The 19,746-nt window shown below is 48.2% G+C and overlaps 1 protein-coding gene across 1 annotated transcript; it reads left to right on the plus strand.

The window, feature by feature from the left end:
* The first annotated feature begins 51 nt into the window (after nucleotides 1-51).
* LOC144110359 (carboxypeptidase M-like) lies at nucleotides 52-18,104 on the plus strand. Its single transcript, XM_077643214.1, has 9 exons — nucleotides 52-134; nucleotides 675-857; nucleotides 3,185-3,279; nucleotides 4,104-4,276; nucleotides 5,604-5,803; nucleotides 11,115-11,267; nucleotides 13,392-13,568; nucleotides 16,894-17,036; nucleotides 17,683-18,104. Exons 2-9 carry the CDS (start codon nucleotides 686-688, stop codon nucleotides 17,788-17,790), a joined length of 1,221 nt encoding a protein of 406 aa, XP_077499340.1. The 5' UTR covers nucleotides 52-134; nucleotides 675-685; the 3' UTR covers nucleotides 17,791-18,104.
* Nucleotides 18,105-19,746: the final 1,642 nt, after the last annotated feature.

The following is a 19,746-nucleotide window of genomic DNA, read 5'->3' on the forward strand; positions in this document are numbered from 1 at the left end:
CCTTTGGCAGTAGTGAAGCCCAGTGCCAGGTATCGCGCGCTGCGTGTCGAGGAAAAAGAAAGGGACAAGCTGGCGAGGAAGATCGTTCTTGCGAGGACACTGAGCCTTGACTTACTCCCGCTGAAGAAATATCGGTGAGCAGTCGTCTCCTAATGGCAGTCTTTGATATTCTCTCAGGTCTCCAAATTATCATTTGAAACCACCAGTAGCTCTTAGCTATAACGGCTACCCTGCTGTAGTGGCTATAGTGGCTACCCTGCCGGCAGCCGGCAGAATAGCTGCGGGTTAGAATGCTGGCACTGTTGACTGACTGGCTCGCTGCTGCCACGTAATGTGCACAGCCCCCCCCCCCCCCCCCCTCCAAGCACCATATTCGGACTGCAGCTAGCAGTCCGAATATGGTGCTTGGTGGACCGATCATTGCAAAAAAAATGACACACACAAGTTGCAAAAGAAGCAGCAAGAAATGTGAAATCTGATGGTATCACGTTCCACTCTTAAGGCAAGCGTGCCGATAGTTTTGCGCACTCTCAACTCCCTGTTACATTTCGACAGCCATCCGGACTTCATTATGTCGCTTTCGCATTTGTGCCCGGCTCACTACTCAGCTGTTCAAAGAAGTAGGACTTCTTTACTCGTGACACCAACAGCGTCAGCGGGGCCGTTGAACGCAGCCTGATCGAGCATGTTCAGTGCCATGGCCCACGTGCTGGTGCTGTGGGGAGCTGCTGCGGCCGCAGTGGCGGGCATGGAGTTCAGGTACCACAGCCTGGAAGAGGTCAACTCGTACGTGCATCACGTGGCCTCGGAGCACGCATCGCTGGTCACCCTTCAGTACCTGGGGAACACCGTCAAGGGTGCGGCGCACATTCCGTTCGCATTCTTGGCAGGGGCACCGCGTGGCCGTCATCAGTGGGAAGCCTATAATTTGTGGGGATGTGGTGAAAACGTAGTAATCGATAAATTAAAAATCTCAAAACGTCGTTACGCTGAAAAACTGAGGCTATGGACCTCAGTGTCTGGTTCTGTCTCTTTGGTTTGGTTTAATGAAGTTAGGGCAGGTAGTGGCCACTGATCCGGATCATGAGAGGGAAATAGCTAGAAGAATAAGAATGGGGAGGAGCGCATATGCCAGCTTCTCTCAGATCATGACTGGCAGTTCACCAATATCACTCAAGGAAAAAGTATGCAACAGCTGTATCTTACCTGGTCTTACCTATGAGGCAGAAACGTGGAGGCTAACCAGTGGCTGGGCAGGTAAAGTGAGGTTTTGAATGACCAATTCCGCATACATGGGCGTGTAGGCGACAGAAGAGGAGTGCTGGTGACGGAGGGGTCTCTATACTTATCGCATGCTACTCTTATGGGTAGGCTAATAATAATAATAATTGGTTTTTTGGGAAAGGAAATGGCGCAGTATCTGTCTCATATATCGTTGGACACTGAACCGCGCCTTAAGGGAAGGGATAAGAGAGGGAGTGAAAGAAGAAAGGAAGAAGTAGGGGCCGTAGTGGAGGGCTCCGGAATAATTTCGACCACCTGGGGATCTTTAACGTGCACTGACATCGCACAGCACACGGGCGCCTTAGCGTTTTTCCTCCATAAAAACGCAGCCGCCGCGGTCGGGTTCGAACCCGTCGCCAATGTTTTTAGGATATGGCGTGCTTCGTGGAGATAACCATTAACGTCTAGTTCACTCTAACCTCTAGTGGCAAAAGAGTGGTCTAGTTCGTTTTTCTTTTCTTTTGCTACCACGTAGTGCAAGACTGAAAAATAATATTTCTATTTTTTGTGTAAAAAACAAAACCAAGAAACCCGGCGGTAACAACGGTTCGATCTTACTACCTCTTTCTGTTGGATCTTTCGAAAAACCACTAGGCTACGATGCGACGTGTACCTACGTGTGTGGTCGCTTTAGTTTGTAGTTGGGCAGCGTGAGACCGGTTAACTCTGCAGTGAAAATGTCAATTTTGGACAATTTTCTTGTTTGTTTCGACAAACATTACCCTGACTAATGGGAAGCATACTTCCCGCGACCTATTTGAAGCCGCGGAGAAAAAGGAATTGGCATTCTAGAATTTTCACCAATCGTGTTTTCATCGCCTAAAATGGCTCTGAATTTTCGTCGTTTCCACATACGCCCATTGCTTGAAATGTCAATGGTTTTGGGACATTACTTACGAAAGGCAACGAGACGCCGCTGCCTTTGACTTGTGCGAGTGATTATCTAGAAGAAATCTTTTGGAGAAGCCCAGCCTTTTTTCTGCAGCATCAGTTATACTAAGCAGCGTGGCTTCTTTATTGAGGAGGCGTAGGTCAAGAAGCTTACCAAGAAGCTCTCCTAGTCTCCTGGTAACTGTGTGCCGTCAAACTTTTGAAAGATCAGGTGGTCCAAATTCATCCGAAGCCCTTCGGTACGGCGTACCTCATAGCCAACGTGTCGATTCGGGAAGTTGAACTGCACGGTGCATTTACTTATTTTATTGTGTCTCCTCGTTTGTCATGGCTCACTTCGCGACTGTCGCCTGCAACCTCCCCAAAAGTAATTGCATAAGCGATGAGATCAGAAAGAAGGTAGGTTTTTTTAAGAAGGCGTTGATTGATATCCGAACCCTCTTGTCTATTTCTCAGAACCATCGCCTTGCTTTATTGAAGTCAGCTTGGCGTTCATGACATCATCAGTGTAGAACACCGCGACAGGCTGCATTGCATGCACCGCAGGGAATAGAAGGAGTGTTCGGGAGTGACTTGGGAAAAAAACACGATAAGACTGGACACGTAATAAACTATGAGTGGGAGCAGAAGCATTGCGTGTGGCCCGCCTGGGACTCATTCCACCAAGTTGTCAGCGCCGAGAACGAAGAATCACGTTAGGGCAACGAGGGTCCATCTTTGGAGAAACTTTGTTTAGAGTTCCAACAATAATCCAGGAACCGGCTTGAAGGGCACTACAAGCGTCGTTTAATTAAAACGCGCACGATCTTTGGACGTCTTCTGCCTGAACACCATGTGAGCACTATATTTAATCAGCTCTTTGTGGTTTGCAAAATTGTTTCGATATACAGCCACACAACGTCTCAATTTTCTGAAGCAGGATTTATTCTAGTGGGGTGAAAGTCGTTACGCGTCGTTACATGAATTTGACGGAAAAAAACAAAACCTTAGATTTATTTTCTCTTCGCAGGACGACGGATCTGGCAGCTAATAATAAGCAACCGTGCCAAGGAAGACGGCTTCGTCCCCAACCTACACCTCATCGCAAACATCTATGGAAATGACGTGAGATAATGATTCAGACTGCTGTCTTTATCTTTCTCATCTGCTGTCTTTATTTTTATTTAAGTCACGAACGTACCTTAAAATCATTTTCTTGGCTGCAGTACACACTAATCTCGCATAATCTTTTGTACCTCTATCCACGTATCCCAATTTTATGTAATTCCTATGCCAGAGAGGATTAAAATCAGTGATCGCCGCATACCGCGCAAAATAAATCATGGAAGCATTGCTCATCATCGTTTTTCGTTCTCATACTGACTGCTCCTTCAGAATTAGTATATTTTGTACTATGTTCCGAAGGAGCTCAAACGTGATTCTTCACTTCACTTTATTACCTTAAAGGCCCCCGGGATTGGGGCTATTACATAAGGGGTGGGTTACATGTATAAAGCAGATTGAATAAACAAAACACATAAGGGTTCCGCCGCGCTGGCTGAGTGGTTGCCGCGCTCGGCTGGCGGCCCGAAAGACGCGGGTTCGATCCCGGCCGCGGTGGTCGAATTTCGATGCAGGGCGAAATTCTAGAGGCCCGTGTGCTGTGCGATGTCAGTGCACGTTAAAAAACCCCAGGTGGCCGAAATTCCCCGAGCCCTTCACTAGGTGCATAAAATTATTCGGTGTTAAATATAGCAGCTAAACAAATCACAAATGTTGATGGACGGGTGATTTCGGCGATGTCGTGTGGAAGGATGTTGGCCTGGCGGCTTTAAGAGTTTTCTTCGGGGACTTGCCCGCTATTCGTTTCGCTTCACATTTCGTTCCTTAATCTTGGTTTTTCTGCAATCGCACCCTTGGTTTGTGACACCACCTCGCCGACTGCGCAGCTGATCACTCGCGAGGTGGTCATGCACCTGATCGAGTACATCGTGGCGCACGAGCAGTCCGACCCGGACGTGCATTGGATCCTCAACAACGCCCGTCTCCACGTGGTGCCCTCGGTGAACATCGACGGCTCGGACGCCTCCGTCCCGGGAGACTGCAGCAGCATGACCGGAGGGTGAGGGCACACCTCCTCCTGGTTGGCCGACTGGGTGGAGCTTTAGTTGCGTCTTAGGCATAGTAGCAGCGCAAAAAAAAACACACACACACAAGAGAAGAATAGACACCGAGAGACACGCACACATCTGTGCGTGTCTCTCGGTGTCTATTCTTCTATTGTGTGTGGGTGTGTTCCTTTGCGCTGCTACTATGCCTACGACAAGTAACCAACTCGCCCAAGAGCTCGTTTTACTTTAGTTACGTATTTGTTTACATCGCCCCCATGTGTTGAGCCACTGGAAAAGGGAGCGGGTTATAAAACCGAACAAAGAAGGAGAACGAATACGCGACTGGCATTGTACTGCTGTAGACCCATTGCGTAATAATAATAATAATAATAATAATAATAATAATAATAATAATAATAATAATAATAATAATAATAATAATAATAATAATAATAATTGATATTTGGGGGAAAGGAAATGGCGCAGTATCTGTCTCATATATCGTTAGACACCTGAACCGCGCCTAAGGTAAGGGATAAAGGAGAGAGTGAAAGAAAGGAAGAGAGAGGTGCCGTAGTGGAGGGCTCCGGAATAATTTCGACCACCTGGGGATCTTTAACGTGCACTGACATCGCACAGCACACGGGCGCCTCAGCGTTTTGCCTGCATAAAAACGCAGCCGCCGCGGTCGGGTTCGAACCCGGGAACTCCGGATCAGTAGCCGAGCTTCCTAACCACTGAGCCACCGCGGCGGGTCCATTGCGTACGAAAAATTCAGATAGCGCTGTCATCAATGCAACTCCACGCGATTCCGGAGGTCTCCTGTAATGGGGTTCGAAACAGACCGAGCCTCTTCTCAGTTGCTTAGAGACCTCTGGCCCAGGTTGAGATCGCCTTGAATCGCATGGTTAGCCGCTGGGCTGTGCCATTCAACTGCCATGCGGCCAACTTTTCGCTGTTCTATGATCTATGTTCTGTTACGCGAGAGAGACAACTGCGTTCGTGAAGGCTAGGCCTAGGATGTGGGCCAGCTTCCAGAGGTCTCGGACCATCACGGACCGGTTATAGCGCCAAAGGCACAGGCGGTAAATTATGTTCTGGGGCAGAATGGCTGTCTGTCGTGTACTGGCAGTTTAATATCGGTACTACATGTCAGCATGATGTATACGTTATGACTCAATCTATCGGATGAGCCGGAAAGCTGCATATTGAAAAAAAAAACATCTGCGTAGTCGGCTTTTCTTTTTGTTTTAGGCAGTGGTGCGAACGGCGGACGTAATCTTTGAAGCATCAGAGTTTCGTTGTGGGTGACCTGAGTCTCGTCGTGCGCGCCCGCAGAGAGAACACAAATGGCGTGTCGATCAACCGGAACTTCCCGGGCGCCTTCGAGCGCGTGTCGCCCATCAACCGGCCTCCCGTCGAGCCCGAGACGGCGGCCCTGATGCGGCTTCTGCGTGCCTATCCCGCCGTCATCACGGTGCTCGTGTTCGGAGGTCTGCGGGGTGTGCTCTACCCGTACGACGACCTGCCTGGAATTGGTGAGGCTTCTTGTAGCGAGAGCTACACTGGGCTAATAATAATAATAATAATAATAATAATAATAATAATAATTGTTTTTTTTTGGGGGGGGGGAAGGAAATGGCGCAGTATCTGTCTCATATTGTTGGACACCTTAACCGCGCCGTAAGGGGAGGGATAAAGGAGGGAGTGAAAGAAAAACGGAAGATGTGCCGTAGTGGAGGGCTCCGGAATAATTTCGACCACCTGGGGCTACCAGCAGAGCATTTGGCGGTGGATGAGAGAAGCCAGTTGTGCGCATGCGCCGTTACCATGGCAACCGGAGAGGAGCAGCAGGTGCGCCGCGCGCTTCGTCGCCGACTCGCCGCACGCCGCTCTATCACCCGAACCCCGCGTCGCATGCGCAGCATTGCGTATAAAATGCGGACATGTAATGGGCGGCTGTATCACAACGTTTGACATGGATGCAGAGAAGGAGAGTCCGGCCGCTGCTAAACGGCGGTGTAGACAACAGGAGATTAACTCTTCCAAAATTGAGACCGCTGCATGCTACCAGATCCTCGGGAAGTCTTCGTCTCTGTCAAGCAAAATGAATAAAAGATATACCAAATGTCTCTCGTTGCTAAACATACAGTGACCACCACAACAACCTGAGCCAGGGAAACGTACCTCTCGCTACGTATATCCTGGCATAGCCGAGCAAAGCCACTGCAAATTATTTTGTTCGTGCAGATTTGCATTTTTGCACGCGCCACATGTTTGCATTCGTGCACTTCAGCGTCCGCGCTTCGCACCAACACGTGTCCCCACATGAATACAATTGCTTCTAAGGGTAATCACTGGAAATGCATCTGCAGAAGTTGCGCGCAGCATTTGGCATGTTTATCGTGGTGTAACCCTTTAATGCCCATATTTTGAGTAAATGAAAGAAAAACAGCATTACCTTGACATTATGTTCGAGAACGTATACCCACGTTGAAAAACCATTATCGAAAATTTGTTAGCGCCGCTAACGTTAGAGAAATCAGTATGGCTACAGTTTTCAACAATTAGCATTTGTCCATTTTATGCGCTTGGTTCGACTTGTGTGAAAGTCCAATTTGAAGGTCTTGAATTTTTTTTGGTTGTCAAAAGCCTTCCATGCTCCCGCTAAAGTTGCTGGAAAATGAGAGACGAAGGGATTACAAACGGTCTGTAGTCTAAGAGAAGGCAAGCGTATAGCAGGGGGAAGCAGAAAGTTAGATGGACGGATGAGATTAGGAACTGTGTGGGGTAAGATGGCCGTTGCTACCGTAGCGCAGGACCGGGTTTATTGGAGAGACACGGGAGAGGCCTTTGCCCTTCAGTGGGCGTAGTCGGGCTGATGATGATGACGACGAGGGACGATGTATATATTGTTAAATGCCCTTTATCCTTCGCGCACCTTTCTCACAGTTACTCCGAACGTTTTGATCCGACAGCGCCGGCTGTTGAGAAGGTGTTGAGATTAAACTTTTGTATGTAGACTCCCTGCTGTACTGAGGGCACGGTCTGAAAAACGATACGTTGCGAATTCGTGACACTGGACATGGAAGGGTTTTTGATATTTTAACGCGAGAGTGTTAGTACCCCCTGTTGAAAAAAATTGGGAGCGCGCAGACCGCCGCGGCAGGTGGCAGTTATAACCAGGTTATAAACAATCAGTGAACATTAAGGATAAAAAGAAACTCAACACATATGGCGAGGTAATCGATTGGCAGATTCATCATGCACCACTGCAGGAAGTGAACGTTCCAGTGCGTTCCCGAGTTAAACGGTGTAGGGAAGGAAAGTACCACGGCCGCTCGAACGGCCGTGAAAGTACATACTCTATCGGCGCCCGTAGATGAATTAAGTGGCGTCGGCTACTGCGTCGCGTGCGTGGTGCAGGATAATTAGGGAATTCAATTGATATTTGTAATCGTATGGTGCGCTGGACAGCCTTGCGGAAAACGATGGCGTGGTCTCGCATGCTCCTGTGAGCAACGCATGGAAGTGATAAGATTGCAGCTTGAGTCGAAGGCGAGAAATTTACGCTTTGCATCAGCACAGGCTGTGGCAGCTGCCTCTGTGCTGGGAAGGATGAGCAGATGAAGATCATTAACGGCCGGGACGGGCAATTCTGTTCATCGCAAAGTTTCGGTTTACACGGCAATCTGTAACACAGAGCAGACAAACCTCAGCCAACTGCACGCCATGCTGCTAGCCGTAGGGAGTTCATGAGACCGAAACTGATGCGACCTTTGCGAAACTTCCCTTCCGCATAATGTGCACCTTGCCGCACGCATGATGGGAAGGCGCGCCGCGCTGGTCTTTGAAGGTCCTCGAGGGACGGCGATGGTCGGGCTGCAAGAGGTAACGCGTAATGTTGCGCGTGTTACCCCAGTTGTGTCTCCGAAACGCCCAACACCCACAGTGTCTGCTGGCGTGGGAGTGACCCGTATATTTGACTAGAGTAAAATACCGGTAATCCGAATTTGTTGACACCCGCCGGGGTGGCTTAGTGGTTAGGACGCTAGGCTACTGATCCGGAGTTCCCGGGTTTGAACCCGAACACGGCGGCTGCGTTTTTATGGAGGCGAAACTCTAGGCGACCGTGTGCTGTGCGATGTCAGTGCACGTTAAAGATCCCCAGGCGGTCGAAATTATTCCGGAGCCTTCCACTACGGCGCCTCTTTCTTCCTTTCTTCTTTCACTCACACCTTTATCCCTTCTTTTAGGGCGCAGTTCAGGTGTCCGCCGATATGTGAGAGACATACTGCGCCATTTCCTTTCTCAAAAAACGAATTTAATTTTAATTTGTTGACAATGGAAAACGTGTCTAAATTAAGCGAATGTCAAATTATCCTGAGCACAGACACAAAACCATAACAAGTGCACCGCGCCAGTATGCGTTTATTTCTTGTAAATGTCTGTAATGTGATTGATCCGTGCAAAAAGCTTCCACGGTGTAATTTTTTTTTGGAGTTCCGCCAAGCGGTACGCCGCGCCCTCCATCTGATGAACCAGCGCCACCGTGGGCACCTTGTGGTCACGTACCAAGATCACGTGACGCCTCACCACCAACCGGGGAATTTCGTGACAGCGAAACCGGAATTTTTTGTGAGACTACAATCGAAATTCCATCGCAGTAAAATGTTCCTGCGGCTGCGTGGATAGTTCGATGCCCCGCAGTTAATGCAGGTGTGATGACCCCCATAATGCGCAGGTCCACACGGGACGGAGAGGCAAAGAGACACCGTATGGCTCAGTTTAAACAAACAGGTATATTCAATAATTACACATGATTAAGATTATACATCAGAGGCTGGGGCGTCCGAGCTTACGTGCCGACGACTTCATGGGGGCGATGGAGTGGCTCCGGAGTTGGGCTCGAGCGGTTGCTGGCAGAAGCTGCACGCCGTCGGGCTTCGGCGCTGATGGCCCTCTTCGCTAACGATGTCGTCCTGAGCGTGTATGCAGTAGAATTTCAATAGTCGTCCGTTTCTTCGAGGATGGTTCACAAACCCTTCCTCTAGTGTCGTTCGGCTTGGAAGATGAACAGGAGGCGAGCTTGTAGATGATGACAGCAGAGCATAATTTTACAACATACATATACAGAGAGTTAAACTGGAAAAAGCAGAACTGAATTTACAAAAGAACAAACTTTGCACTACTTTACTCATCGACCGGGCAGGTTAGTGCCTAAGTAGCATCACATTACATGCTAAGCATGGAGCCCCAGCTCAGACTGGACTGGACTGCATCCGTTTACATGCGCTTTTAAGCACTTGATTAACAAAGGACTAAGGGCGGTCATTTTCAGTGGCCCGCCCAAAGCATCAATTCTCCAATCCAAAATAACATGCGAGATGGGGACAACCCCTTGGGTTGGGCTTAGCCTCGAACCCAGATTCTTGTTAACAATACAAACTAAATAAACAACAAAAACGTCACCACTCTCTCTCAAGTGAGAGTATCCACAGGCTCTCCCTTCGGAGCTAATCCTTGCCTCAGGCATGCATACCGCCACCCACCATCGGTCCGCGTCGTTCGTCAGCAACAGAGGAGGGGGCGAAAGCGCCCTCGATGCTGCCGCGCTACCGACGGCGGGACACAGCTAATAATCATGAAGGGGTTCGTCTGTCGCTCCGGGAAACCAGATTAAGGGTCGCCCCTGTTTTCCCACATTCTTGGCGAGTCTTGCCTGTCCGCCATGACAGGTGTCCGTCACGGCCATCCTGGGAATGCGCTTTTGTTCACTTGCGCCTGTCTTTCCACATTCTTGGCGAGTACTGCCTGTCTGTCTGACAGGTGTCCGTCACGGCCCTTCTGGGAATGCGCTTTTGTTCACGAGGCACCGCGGGAAGCTGTGGGTGCCTTCCCGGCGATAGCCCACGTCGTAAGGGGGTGGGGGGGGGGGGTCCGTGCGTCAAGCGACAATTTTCGTTCCCGGTATGTACTCGGGGCTCTCGCTTATACTGGGGAGCGGTTTCCGCGTGTGCCGGCGTCCTGCTTTCTGCAAAGGTATGCAGCTGGAAAAGAGGGGCGGCCTTAAGCCCCAACTCGATGCACACACAAGGAATGTACCTCGTAGCACACAAGGAATGTCACACAGGGAGAGGGAACGTGGTGGCTTGAGAGAGAGAAGGGAGGGAAATGGCGCTGCGGATTCTCGGAGGTCTCGATCCGGCGTCCCGTCCCGCTTAGCTATGCCGGACACACTACGGGGTCGGCCATTACTCCCTGACCAGCTTTGGATTGGCGCGCGCCGGCCAGAAAGAGGGGAAGAGGCGAGGCGAGGAGAACGGCGGCCGCGGTGTTACACTGATGCAGCTTGCAGAAAACTAACGCTAACGCGTATATGTCGTATGAAACTCATTGATAGGTTCTGAATTTTTTTTATGAAGCGAAAAGCTTCACTAGGCTCGTCAACACCGGGCTTCGCGTAAGCCACACTGCAAATTTGCCACAGCTGCTCATGCGCGAAACCGAGTGACGTCACGCGGAGCGCAGGTGGTCGCTGCGGCCGCAGCCATCGTAGCCACCGCGCGCTGACTCCGTCGTCTGACAGCGAAGCCGAGTGACGTCACGCGGAGCGCAGGTGGCCGCTGCTGCCGCAGCCGTCGTCTCCGCCGCGCGCTGCCTCCGTCGCCTCACCTTTCGCCATGGAAGGAGGAGAAGAAGACCCAGAAGTGGTAGCGTGGGAGTTGGCTCAAAAGCAGCATGTATGAAACCTTAAGCTAAACCACGAGCATCGCCATGAAGCTTTTCGCTTCGAGATATCCAGACTTAACACTTTAGCTAAGCCTCAGCCCAACTTTTTTTGCGCAGACATGCCTTGGGTGCGTACGGGGAGCACTGCGCCGGACGAAGACGTTTTCTCGGACCTGTCCAGGCATGCTGTCTCGCTGTTCGCGTTCAACGGGACTACCGCGTGCGAGGGCAAACCACCTGTCGGACCCAACAACGAAGGTTTCTCAAACGGTGAGCCCGCTGGCCTCCTTCCTATCTAACTTACGATGGAGTCTCATCTGTAGCCGTTATTGAGGACTCGAGGACTTGGTCATATCTGAATATTTCTTCGCGAATAGGTCTTACTTTTCTCTTGTTAGACTACACATACGCGCCCTGGACTCGCATGGTTAAAAGGGTGGTGGAGGAGCGCCTGTAAAGGCAAACGTTTCTGTCGAAGTTGTGACGGTGCTTTTTTTTTTAAAAGAGAAGCGTTGACTCTTATTTGTGAGCTTAATTTCGGTGAACAGACTGAAAGGCATTTTGAAAGCAACCGCGCATCTTGCCTATTTACCGATCCGACCATTGGTTGCTTGCTTCTCGTCCTGTGAGCGGCGTAGCCTGTTGGGTAAAGGTGCTTGGGTCACCTCTCAAAAATCACACTCGCTGGCGGCAGCAATTTCTTTCCGATTGAAAAAAAATGAATGCAAGTTTTGAGCTTCAATTATACCTCAAGGAATGTAGACCATAATATGTTACTTTGTGTTCGATGTTTGGGCCCGAATAGACCTGTAGTTTGTGCAGAAAAATTGTCCGGCTGACAAGTATGACAGGCTCTGTATGAAGCCAGGTTGTGCAGGAAGACGAACAAAATTTACATAGCAAGATGAAGAGCATAGCTTCGACAGTATACATATAGGCTTCTCTGATAGCTTCCGTTATTGTACATGAATGCGGTCTCAAATATCGTTTTTGTTTTTGCACCTTAATGCTTATCCAATACTTCCAGGTGCTGCATTCGGTGTGTCTATAAATGTCAACGTTCAGTTCACTAAGACCTGCGCGCTAGTGATTTCGGCATGATTGAGTGCGCAGTCCCTATCGTAGACGACAGGAACAGACTTTCTGCTCTGTTTTGCCTGCTTCCTTAGGAGCATAATATAGTATATTCTATCTTATTTTTTCCTCTTTAATCCTTCGGCGCCCTAATATTTTCAGCTTTAAAAATACTAACAGATCACTTTGCGGTACAAAGATTTTTTATTTTACAATCGGATTCTGCCCTCACCCGTGGTAGAACTCCGGAATAGGAGAGATTCTCCTTCCTACACATTCAGATCTGTTTCTATCGCCGCTGCATAGTCAATATTTAAAATGCGTTTGTTACACGTCAAAGAGCCAGCTACCTCTTATAAATGAGACTTCTTGCCCCCTGAAGATCACCATGTAACTTCTATTTGACCTTTCTGAGGACCTCTTTAAGCCCGGAGATGATATAAAAAGCTTGGAAAAGTAAGCTGTCTAAATTTTAATCTGCTTATCGGTAATTTTTGTTAATGTTCTCATTATTTATTTTGTTGAATTCAGCTCTTGATGATGTATAACTGGGACACTGTTCCTTTTTGTTCTTTTTCTGTTTATTTCATTCCTATCCTTTAATGGCACGGATGTGCTCAGTAGGTATTAGAAATAAATATCAGTTTCAAACTTCACAAAGAAGGCCCACATATTAGAATGTGGCGCTCTGATTGGGAAACAACACAGAAGCTTGGGGCTGGTAGACTGTTACGGCCCTCTACACTACCGATAATTAATATTTCTCAAAACTTCTGCAGAGAACAATTTACCTTACCGTGGGTTTGGCGCATGATGGCTTGAGTTGCTTATGTGCCATAAAACCCAAGCCAACACAACACTTCACTAACATTTGTTGCTGGCTAGTTGAATGGTGCCTGTGTCGTCGGCCTGTCCTGTCTCGTGTGGTTTGTAGTGCCTTGTTTCCTGAAGTGTAACAACAGTTCACATTTACACCACCATTGTTTTACATTTTTCATAAACCTGCACGAAACAATTTTCTATTACTTGTGTTTGGCGCATGATATAGCCTTAGATGCTTATGTGCCACTAAACCCAACACAACACAACATGCAGACTGTTACGCAATGTGGGAATAACTGCTCAGAGCTGCTCAAAAACATGAGTATAGCGAATAAACAAAATGTGCGGGACGTCACTAGTCCCTGATAACCCAACCCAAAGATGGCGTCGCCATCTGTCATCGTCCATAAACTGGCAACAAGTAAGGGCCAGTTCTTGGAAGTTGTTGGTCTCGTGACATGATTGAAAAGGCCTCTGCTTCGTACCGTCTTTCGACAGGCGCCACCTTCTCCCGCATCAGCGGCAGCCTGGCGGACTACGCCTACGCCTACGAGGGTTCCCTGCCGCTGAGCGTGTACATCGGCTGCTGCAAGTACGACGAGTCGCGCTCCCTCAGGGGACACTTCGAGCACAGCAAGGCTCCGCTGCTCAGGCTGCTGCGGCTGGCCGACAGGGGTATGCGCTGCTGCTGGCTTCTCACTGCTGTCCGGGCGTTGTCAACGTTCTGAGTATTTCAGAAAGTAGCGGCACTCGGTGTTGAGAAATGCATTTTGGCGGGTTAGCAGCTGGAGCATTTGGTTCATTTTCAAACTGCGCGAAACAATGTGGACGCAGTAACAGGACACGCGCGTGCATACATCTGCGTTGTATGTATGTATGTATGTATGTATGTATGTATGTATGTATGTATGTATGTATGTATGTATGTATGTATGTATGTATGTATGTATGTATGTATGTATGTATGTATGTATGTATGTATGTATGTATGTATGTATGCATGCATGCATGCGTGTATGTATGTATGTATGTATGTATGTATGTATGTATGTATGTATGTATGTATGTATGTATGTATGTATGTATGTATGTATGTATGTATGTATGTATGTATGTATGTATGTATGTATGTATGTATGTATGTATGTATGTATGTATGTATGTATGTATGTATGTATGTATGTATGTATGTATGTATGTATGTATGTATGTATGTATGTATGTATGTATGTATGTATGTATGTATGTATGTATGTATGTATGTATGTATGTATGTATGTATGTATGTATGTATGTATGTATGTACGTACGTGTGTGTGTGTATGTGTGTATGTCTGTCCCCTTACTCTGCCTTCGTTGTTTCACGCAGTTTGAAAATGAACTGGGGATGGGGCTAGCTGGCTTCACCATATTGGCCTCCTTGTTGACACGAGAAAGCATATAAATGGTGGTTTTAATAAAAGAAGTGCGGACAAGGAAGTGCCTAAAGGTCGTCTCTCGATCTCCCATCCTCCCCTCCCACTTGGGCGGCTTGTCTCCGATTGGACAGTCTGAACTACGAGAATGAAGGCCCTTATACGTCCTGCTGTGTATTTTATTTGCGCCGAATTTGCTGACTAAAATTTATTCCACCCTCTCTGTCTGTGTTCTTTTCGCCCTCTTCCAAATGCGATCCCTTTTAGAAGAAACGCCAGTCGTGGAGCGACCGGAAGACGCAGTGACGAGGTAGATTTCAGAAGCTTTCGTGTGGAGTGCGAAAGAGAGACTGAATTGATTGATAATTCTTAGAAACGAAGAGGTGTTGGTTAACGCTACTTGTTGTAGTCTGACGCATGCCTGCCTGGCTACTGAGCCTGAAATAGCTCTGTACTATGTTTTTCTCGACATAAAATCTTGGCTTGGTAAAAATCTTGTTAAAAGAAAACATTTCTGCCATTCGCTTGTTGCATCTGTAGTCTTCATGCCGCCCTTGTCTGTATCTCTGTCGGCGCTACAAGAAAGGCTATTGTCCTGAAAGAACACGTGCTGCTTTTACTTTCAATGGGGAATCCTGGTGCCCGTACTTAACCGCGGCATGCACAACCTGATTCAAGGCCCGGCAGAGTGGATGGTTGTGTTAGGGACGGTCGGACTTTAAAATTGGGAGGCTGTAATTGCGCCGGTGGCATCCGAACCTACGACCTCCTAATTTCGCGTGCGGTGCTCTATCGACTGAGCTACGGCGACGGCTGCCCGAGTTTCTGCTTTCGGGGCATTTATGTTGCATGTAACCTAACCTTGAGAGTATTCACCAGCGCCACCCTCGTCCATACCAGCGGACGTAGTACAGACAGCCGGGAATAAAACGCGAACACGCAATTCTATGCTTTTATACTTTGCTGCGACATATTCGTTTAGAGCCGGTGTATAAATGTGTACTTCAGTAGATCTTTTACCCGGAAACATGAATCAGGCTCGCTGTTTACTGCAGGCATACGCTGTTCGCGTTTCATTCCGGTCTGACTGGACGTCCTCCGCTAGGAACGATATTAGTTATTACAGACATTAAAAGGACACTGGGAACAGACTCAAGTTGGCCTAGCTGTATTGACAGATTACCTCGTTGTAATTACCGAGGCGTTTTATTTTAACTAAAAGCGGGGGGGGGGGGGGTTATAAGCTAGAAAAAGGAAAAAAAGCCGGCCGTTTTTACCATGACATCGAGACCGATTTTTTTAACTCTAACCGCTGAAGCTAAGCTGCAAAGCCATTCATTTACAGGCGATAGATCCCAAAGTCAGTTCCGATCTTGACGTCATGAGTTTGGATCCAATAGTCGCGAAAAATGGGTTCCATTTTAAGCCTTTTTTTTTCTACGAAGGCATCTTTCGCTGCCGAACCGGCACCAACATAACCACAGGGATTGAAGCAACGAATTTCTCTTATGAATAAAAATTTTACGGAGTTGTCGTCAGTCTCACTTCTCTGTGGACTAAATGTGGGAGAAAGAATTTCGTTAAGAAAGCATTTTAACATAATAAGTAAAAACTGGCTTTGAAAGCATTTACAACTGAGAACACTGAAGCGCCGGCTATCCGCTCGGATGGAAAAATTTATCGTTCCCCGTATTTTCACTAACGGCGAACAGAGAACGCGCGACTTTTATATCCCCCCCGGTTTTAATAAACTGGCGTAACGTGAATATTATTAGGCAGACGAAAAAGCTTCTAAGATCATTGACGAGAACAATCGGTCTGTGAGGATACAGCAAACAGTACGTGGGTTCTTATGCTCTGATGTTTAAAAACTTGTCAGTACATTCGAGTTCGATTGGAGGTTTGTGTTGCGAGTGAACAATTGTATTTGATATGAATATTATTATGAGCGTATTTTGAAATGTACTGAGGCTATTGTTGGTTTATTGGAAAATAAATAGGATTTTAATTTGTTTTTATTCTTCTTTCCCCGAAAGGGCTACCTTGAACGATTAATAACTGGACGCCCCACTCCAGTTGTAACTAACACAGTGCTGTGCGCGTGTGTGATTTAATTCCTCAAAAATGAACTAATCACGCGCACAACCTGGACACATTTCTTATTGTGTAAATAGTTTGTACATATTACTTCTCCCCCTATCCTCTCTTCCTGTCCCCTCACCACTTTCATTTTCATTTCTCCATTCTGCCTGCTATCCTTTATTTCCGCTGGCCCAGCTCAGGTGCTTCAGTATCGATGGCAGATGCCGGGGCTAGCAAAAAATCTTTTCCTTCCTTTTTACTATTATTTTTAATAAAACCACTACCACCATCACCGAAAGAGCTGTTCATTATCTGTAAGCATTGTTTTTCGCTTGACTGCCCAGTCCCACTCAGAAGTTGACCTTGCTAGAATAAGCGGACTGAAAATGATTTTGCACAGTGAGATGAGAAAAAAACAACATTTGTTATGCTTTACAGTTGTTCTCTTTACAATCCCTATTATTTCCTTTCTTGTGAGCGATATGAGCCCTGCATTGTCGCAGGTGTTCGGGGCACCGTGACCAACCGTCGCGGTGAACCCGTGGCGGGTGCCCTGCTGGCCATCAGCAACAGGACGGTGGGCTTCCGGACAAACCAGTTCGGGGAGTTCTGGCGGATGCTGCTGCCGGGATTCTACATGCTCCTGGTGATGGACACGAAACGTTCATGTTTACACGTGCTTATCCCGTAAACATCCTAGTCGATATCGAGAGGAAGAAATGGGCTTGTGCAGGGCATGTACTGCGAAGGCAAGATAGCCGCTGGTCCTTAATGGTAACGGAGTGGATTGGAGAAGGCAGGCGTAGCAGAGAGCGGTTAGAAAGTGAGGTGGGTTGATGAGATTAAAAAGTTTGCGAGGATACGGTGGGCGCAGCTGGCACAGGACATGCAGGGCTAATTGGAGAGACATGGGAGAGGCCTTTGCTCTGCAGTGGGCGTAGTCTGGCTGATGTAGATGGTGATGATGAATCGTGGTACATTCCTACTTGTAAGATTTTCGTACAGCGAGAATCTCAAATCCTTCCTTTTTTTCCTGCTGGTGGCAGTTATAGTTATAATTTAGGTGGCAGTATCGACAGGCGGCAGTTATAGAGAAACCTTGCGCAGAGGCGATTCAGCGAGGGAAGGGGAGCGGTGGTGGGCATAACAGCGAGACGCTGAGCGCATGCGTCACTATTGCATTATCGTCATGTGTCGATCGCACTGCGGCGCGCTTGTGTGGGCGCTAGTGTCTATGTTACTCTGTGTCTCGAACTGTCTGGGCGACTGACCGCCATTCTTTTTGCCGACAGGTGAGCGCAGACGGGTACCTGCCTGCTGCCGTGGATTTTCACGTCAACAGCGGCCACGTCACAACGCTGGAGGTTAAGCTGTACACCGGCTACAAATACGAAGGTTGACAACGAGAAAAAAAAGTTTAGTATCCCTATCTTTGTCTCGACGTCGCAATTACTCGCGAATGTTCAGCCCACAAAAGAGTCTTTTGCCGATGCCCAGTTCAAGCTTTAGGGGACATTACCAAGTATCGGGCATCTGTCGGCCGCCAGTCGTGAAGACTACATCTAGTACATCGCAGAGTAGCTAGCGTAACTCATTGCGGATAAATTCACTGAGTTCTGCTTGCATCAGGGAAACCTTGGTATCTCTCTTCAGTGGCGAAAGGTCAAGTTCGGTTAGCTGCTAGCAAAGATAAGGTGCTTGCCGGCTGTGGAAAAGTGTGTCGTTTTCTTTCCATCATTCAACTTTTGTCGCATGTGCAGAAAGTTGTCTTCGTTGCTTGTTTCACAGAAATAAAACTAGTCTGAGTATAGCGCCTGTCCTCTTTAGCACCATTGAACTTTACCTGTATGAAGAAGGGACCAGTAACTCGGCAACTGGTTTCATGGAAGACCAGTGAGGTGTACCAGCTGGGGGTTAAAAATGCCAGTGATAATCTTCGCTGTTGAAAGCCTTGTTGCATGGGCTGGCCGGCGCAAGAAAATAAAGGTTTGTTTGGGGCAGCCTGTGCATCAAGCCATTTATCACCAGCGTGCTAATCAACGAATACTGAATATGCAGCGTGCGCCTATCTGTGCTATAAAACACTCCTCATTTAAGCTCCACAAACACAGTTCGACAAAACAGAACAGCGGGCTTGTTGGGGATGTGATGTAGAATGCATCATAGATAAACCTCAGGCCGTGACGTCGCGGATACGGGGCGGCGCTGTCGTGTGCAGTTACTTTCGTTATGTGGGCAAAAGGTGAGGGCCCTCTCCTCGCTATTCTCGCACTGGAAAACGTCGGCGCTCTTCCGTGGCCCCACCCACTCGGCCCCTCCCCTACTTCCGCCAGATGCGGCGCGCGCGGAGTGGCCGCGGCCGCGGTAGCTGCGTGACGTCTGAAAGAATTTAGCGAGGAAACCAATATGACCCCCGGCTGCTGACGTCATTTGCACGACGTGGCGTCGTCTGCCAGGTTTTCGCGCGAAAGCCCGGCAACGCGCGTCGCCGCGAGGTGCGGATGCGGGAATTTTTAAAAATGTATTGTAAATTTCCCGCTCGCTTTTGAGGTCTCGTACGCGGCATGGACGCTCGGTGTCCTGTACTCTACATAGTGCAAGCATTTTAAAGCCGAGCTCAAACACCCCTTTCTGTGGCCCTTTAGTCAAAAGCTTATCGATCGCTGTAGAACGAAACACAATTTATTCTTCAATTTATTCCCCGCCGCGGTGGCTCAGTGGTTAGGGCGCTCGACTACTGATCCGGAGTTCCCGGGTTCGAACCCGACCGCGGCGGCTGCGTTTTTATGGAGGAAAAACGCCAAGGCGCCCGTGTGCTGTGCGATGTCAGTGCACGTTAAAGATCCCCAGGTGGTCGAAATTATTCCGGAGCCCTCCACTACGGACCTATTCGTTCCTATCTTCTTTCACTCCCTCCTTTATCCCTTTCCTTACGGCGCGGTTCAGGTGTCCAACGATATATGAGACAGATACTGCGCCATTTCCATTCCACCAAAAACCAATTATTATTCTTCAATTTATTTGCCCGCATTATGACATAAATACAGGATGTTTCACATAAGACCCTGCACACTTTTTAAAAATAGGCTTTTCAAGTTTAAAGAGCGTTTTTTTGGGCCTAGCATGGTCAGCGGTCCAGTGCACGAGAATACAGCTTAAACGTGCGAACTAGCAGGCTGGATTCTGGGAAGAGGCAGACACCAGTCATCGCGTGAAACGTTGGAAGCCTTCTACATCTTAAAGAGCGGGTCCGAACTCTGTGAGACATCAGTTTTCCTTGACGAGGCAGAGCTGAAGTTTCCTTCGTGCCTGCTCTCATAAGACTTTTTGCTTGAAGTCCATGCTGCCTTGTACGT

This window comes from Amblyomma americanum, chromosome 11 (assembly GCF_052857255.1).
Source record: "Amblyomma americanum isolate KBUSLIRL-KWMA chromosome 11, ASM5285725v1, whole genome shotgun sequence".
Lineage (NCBI taxonomy): Eukaryota > Metazoa > Arthropoda > Arachnida > Ixodida > Ixodidae > Amblyomma > Amblyomma americanum.

Excerpts from the sequence above, each read along its gene's own strand:
- LOC144110359 (XM_077643214.1), top strand. The coding sequence starts at position 686 with ATGTTCAGTGCCATGGCCCACGTGCTGGTGCTGTGGGGAGCTGCTGCG. Across the intron at positions 3,280-4,103 it reads CAAACATCTATGGAAATGAC|CTGATCACTCGCGAGGTGGT; the intron begins GTGAGATAATGA and ends CCGACTGCGCAG. Across the intron at positions 4,277-5,603 it reads TGCAGCAGCATGACCGGAGG|AGAGAACACAAATGGCGTGT; the intron begins GTGAGGGCACAC and ends GCGCGCCCGCAG.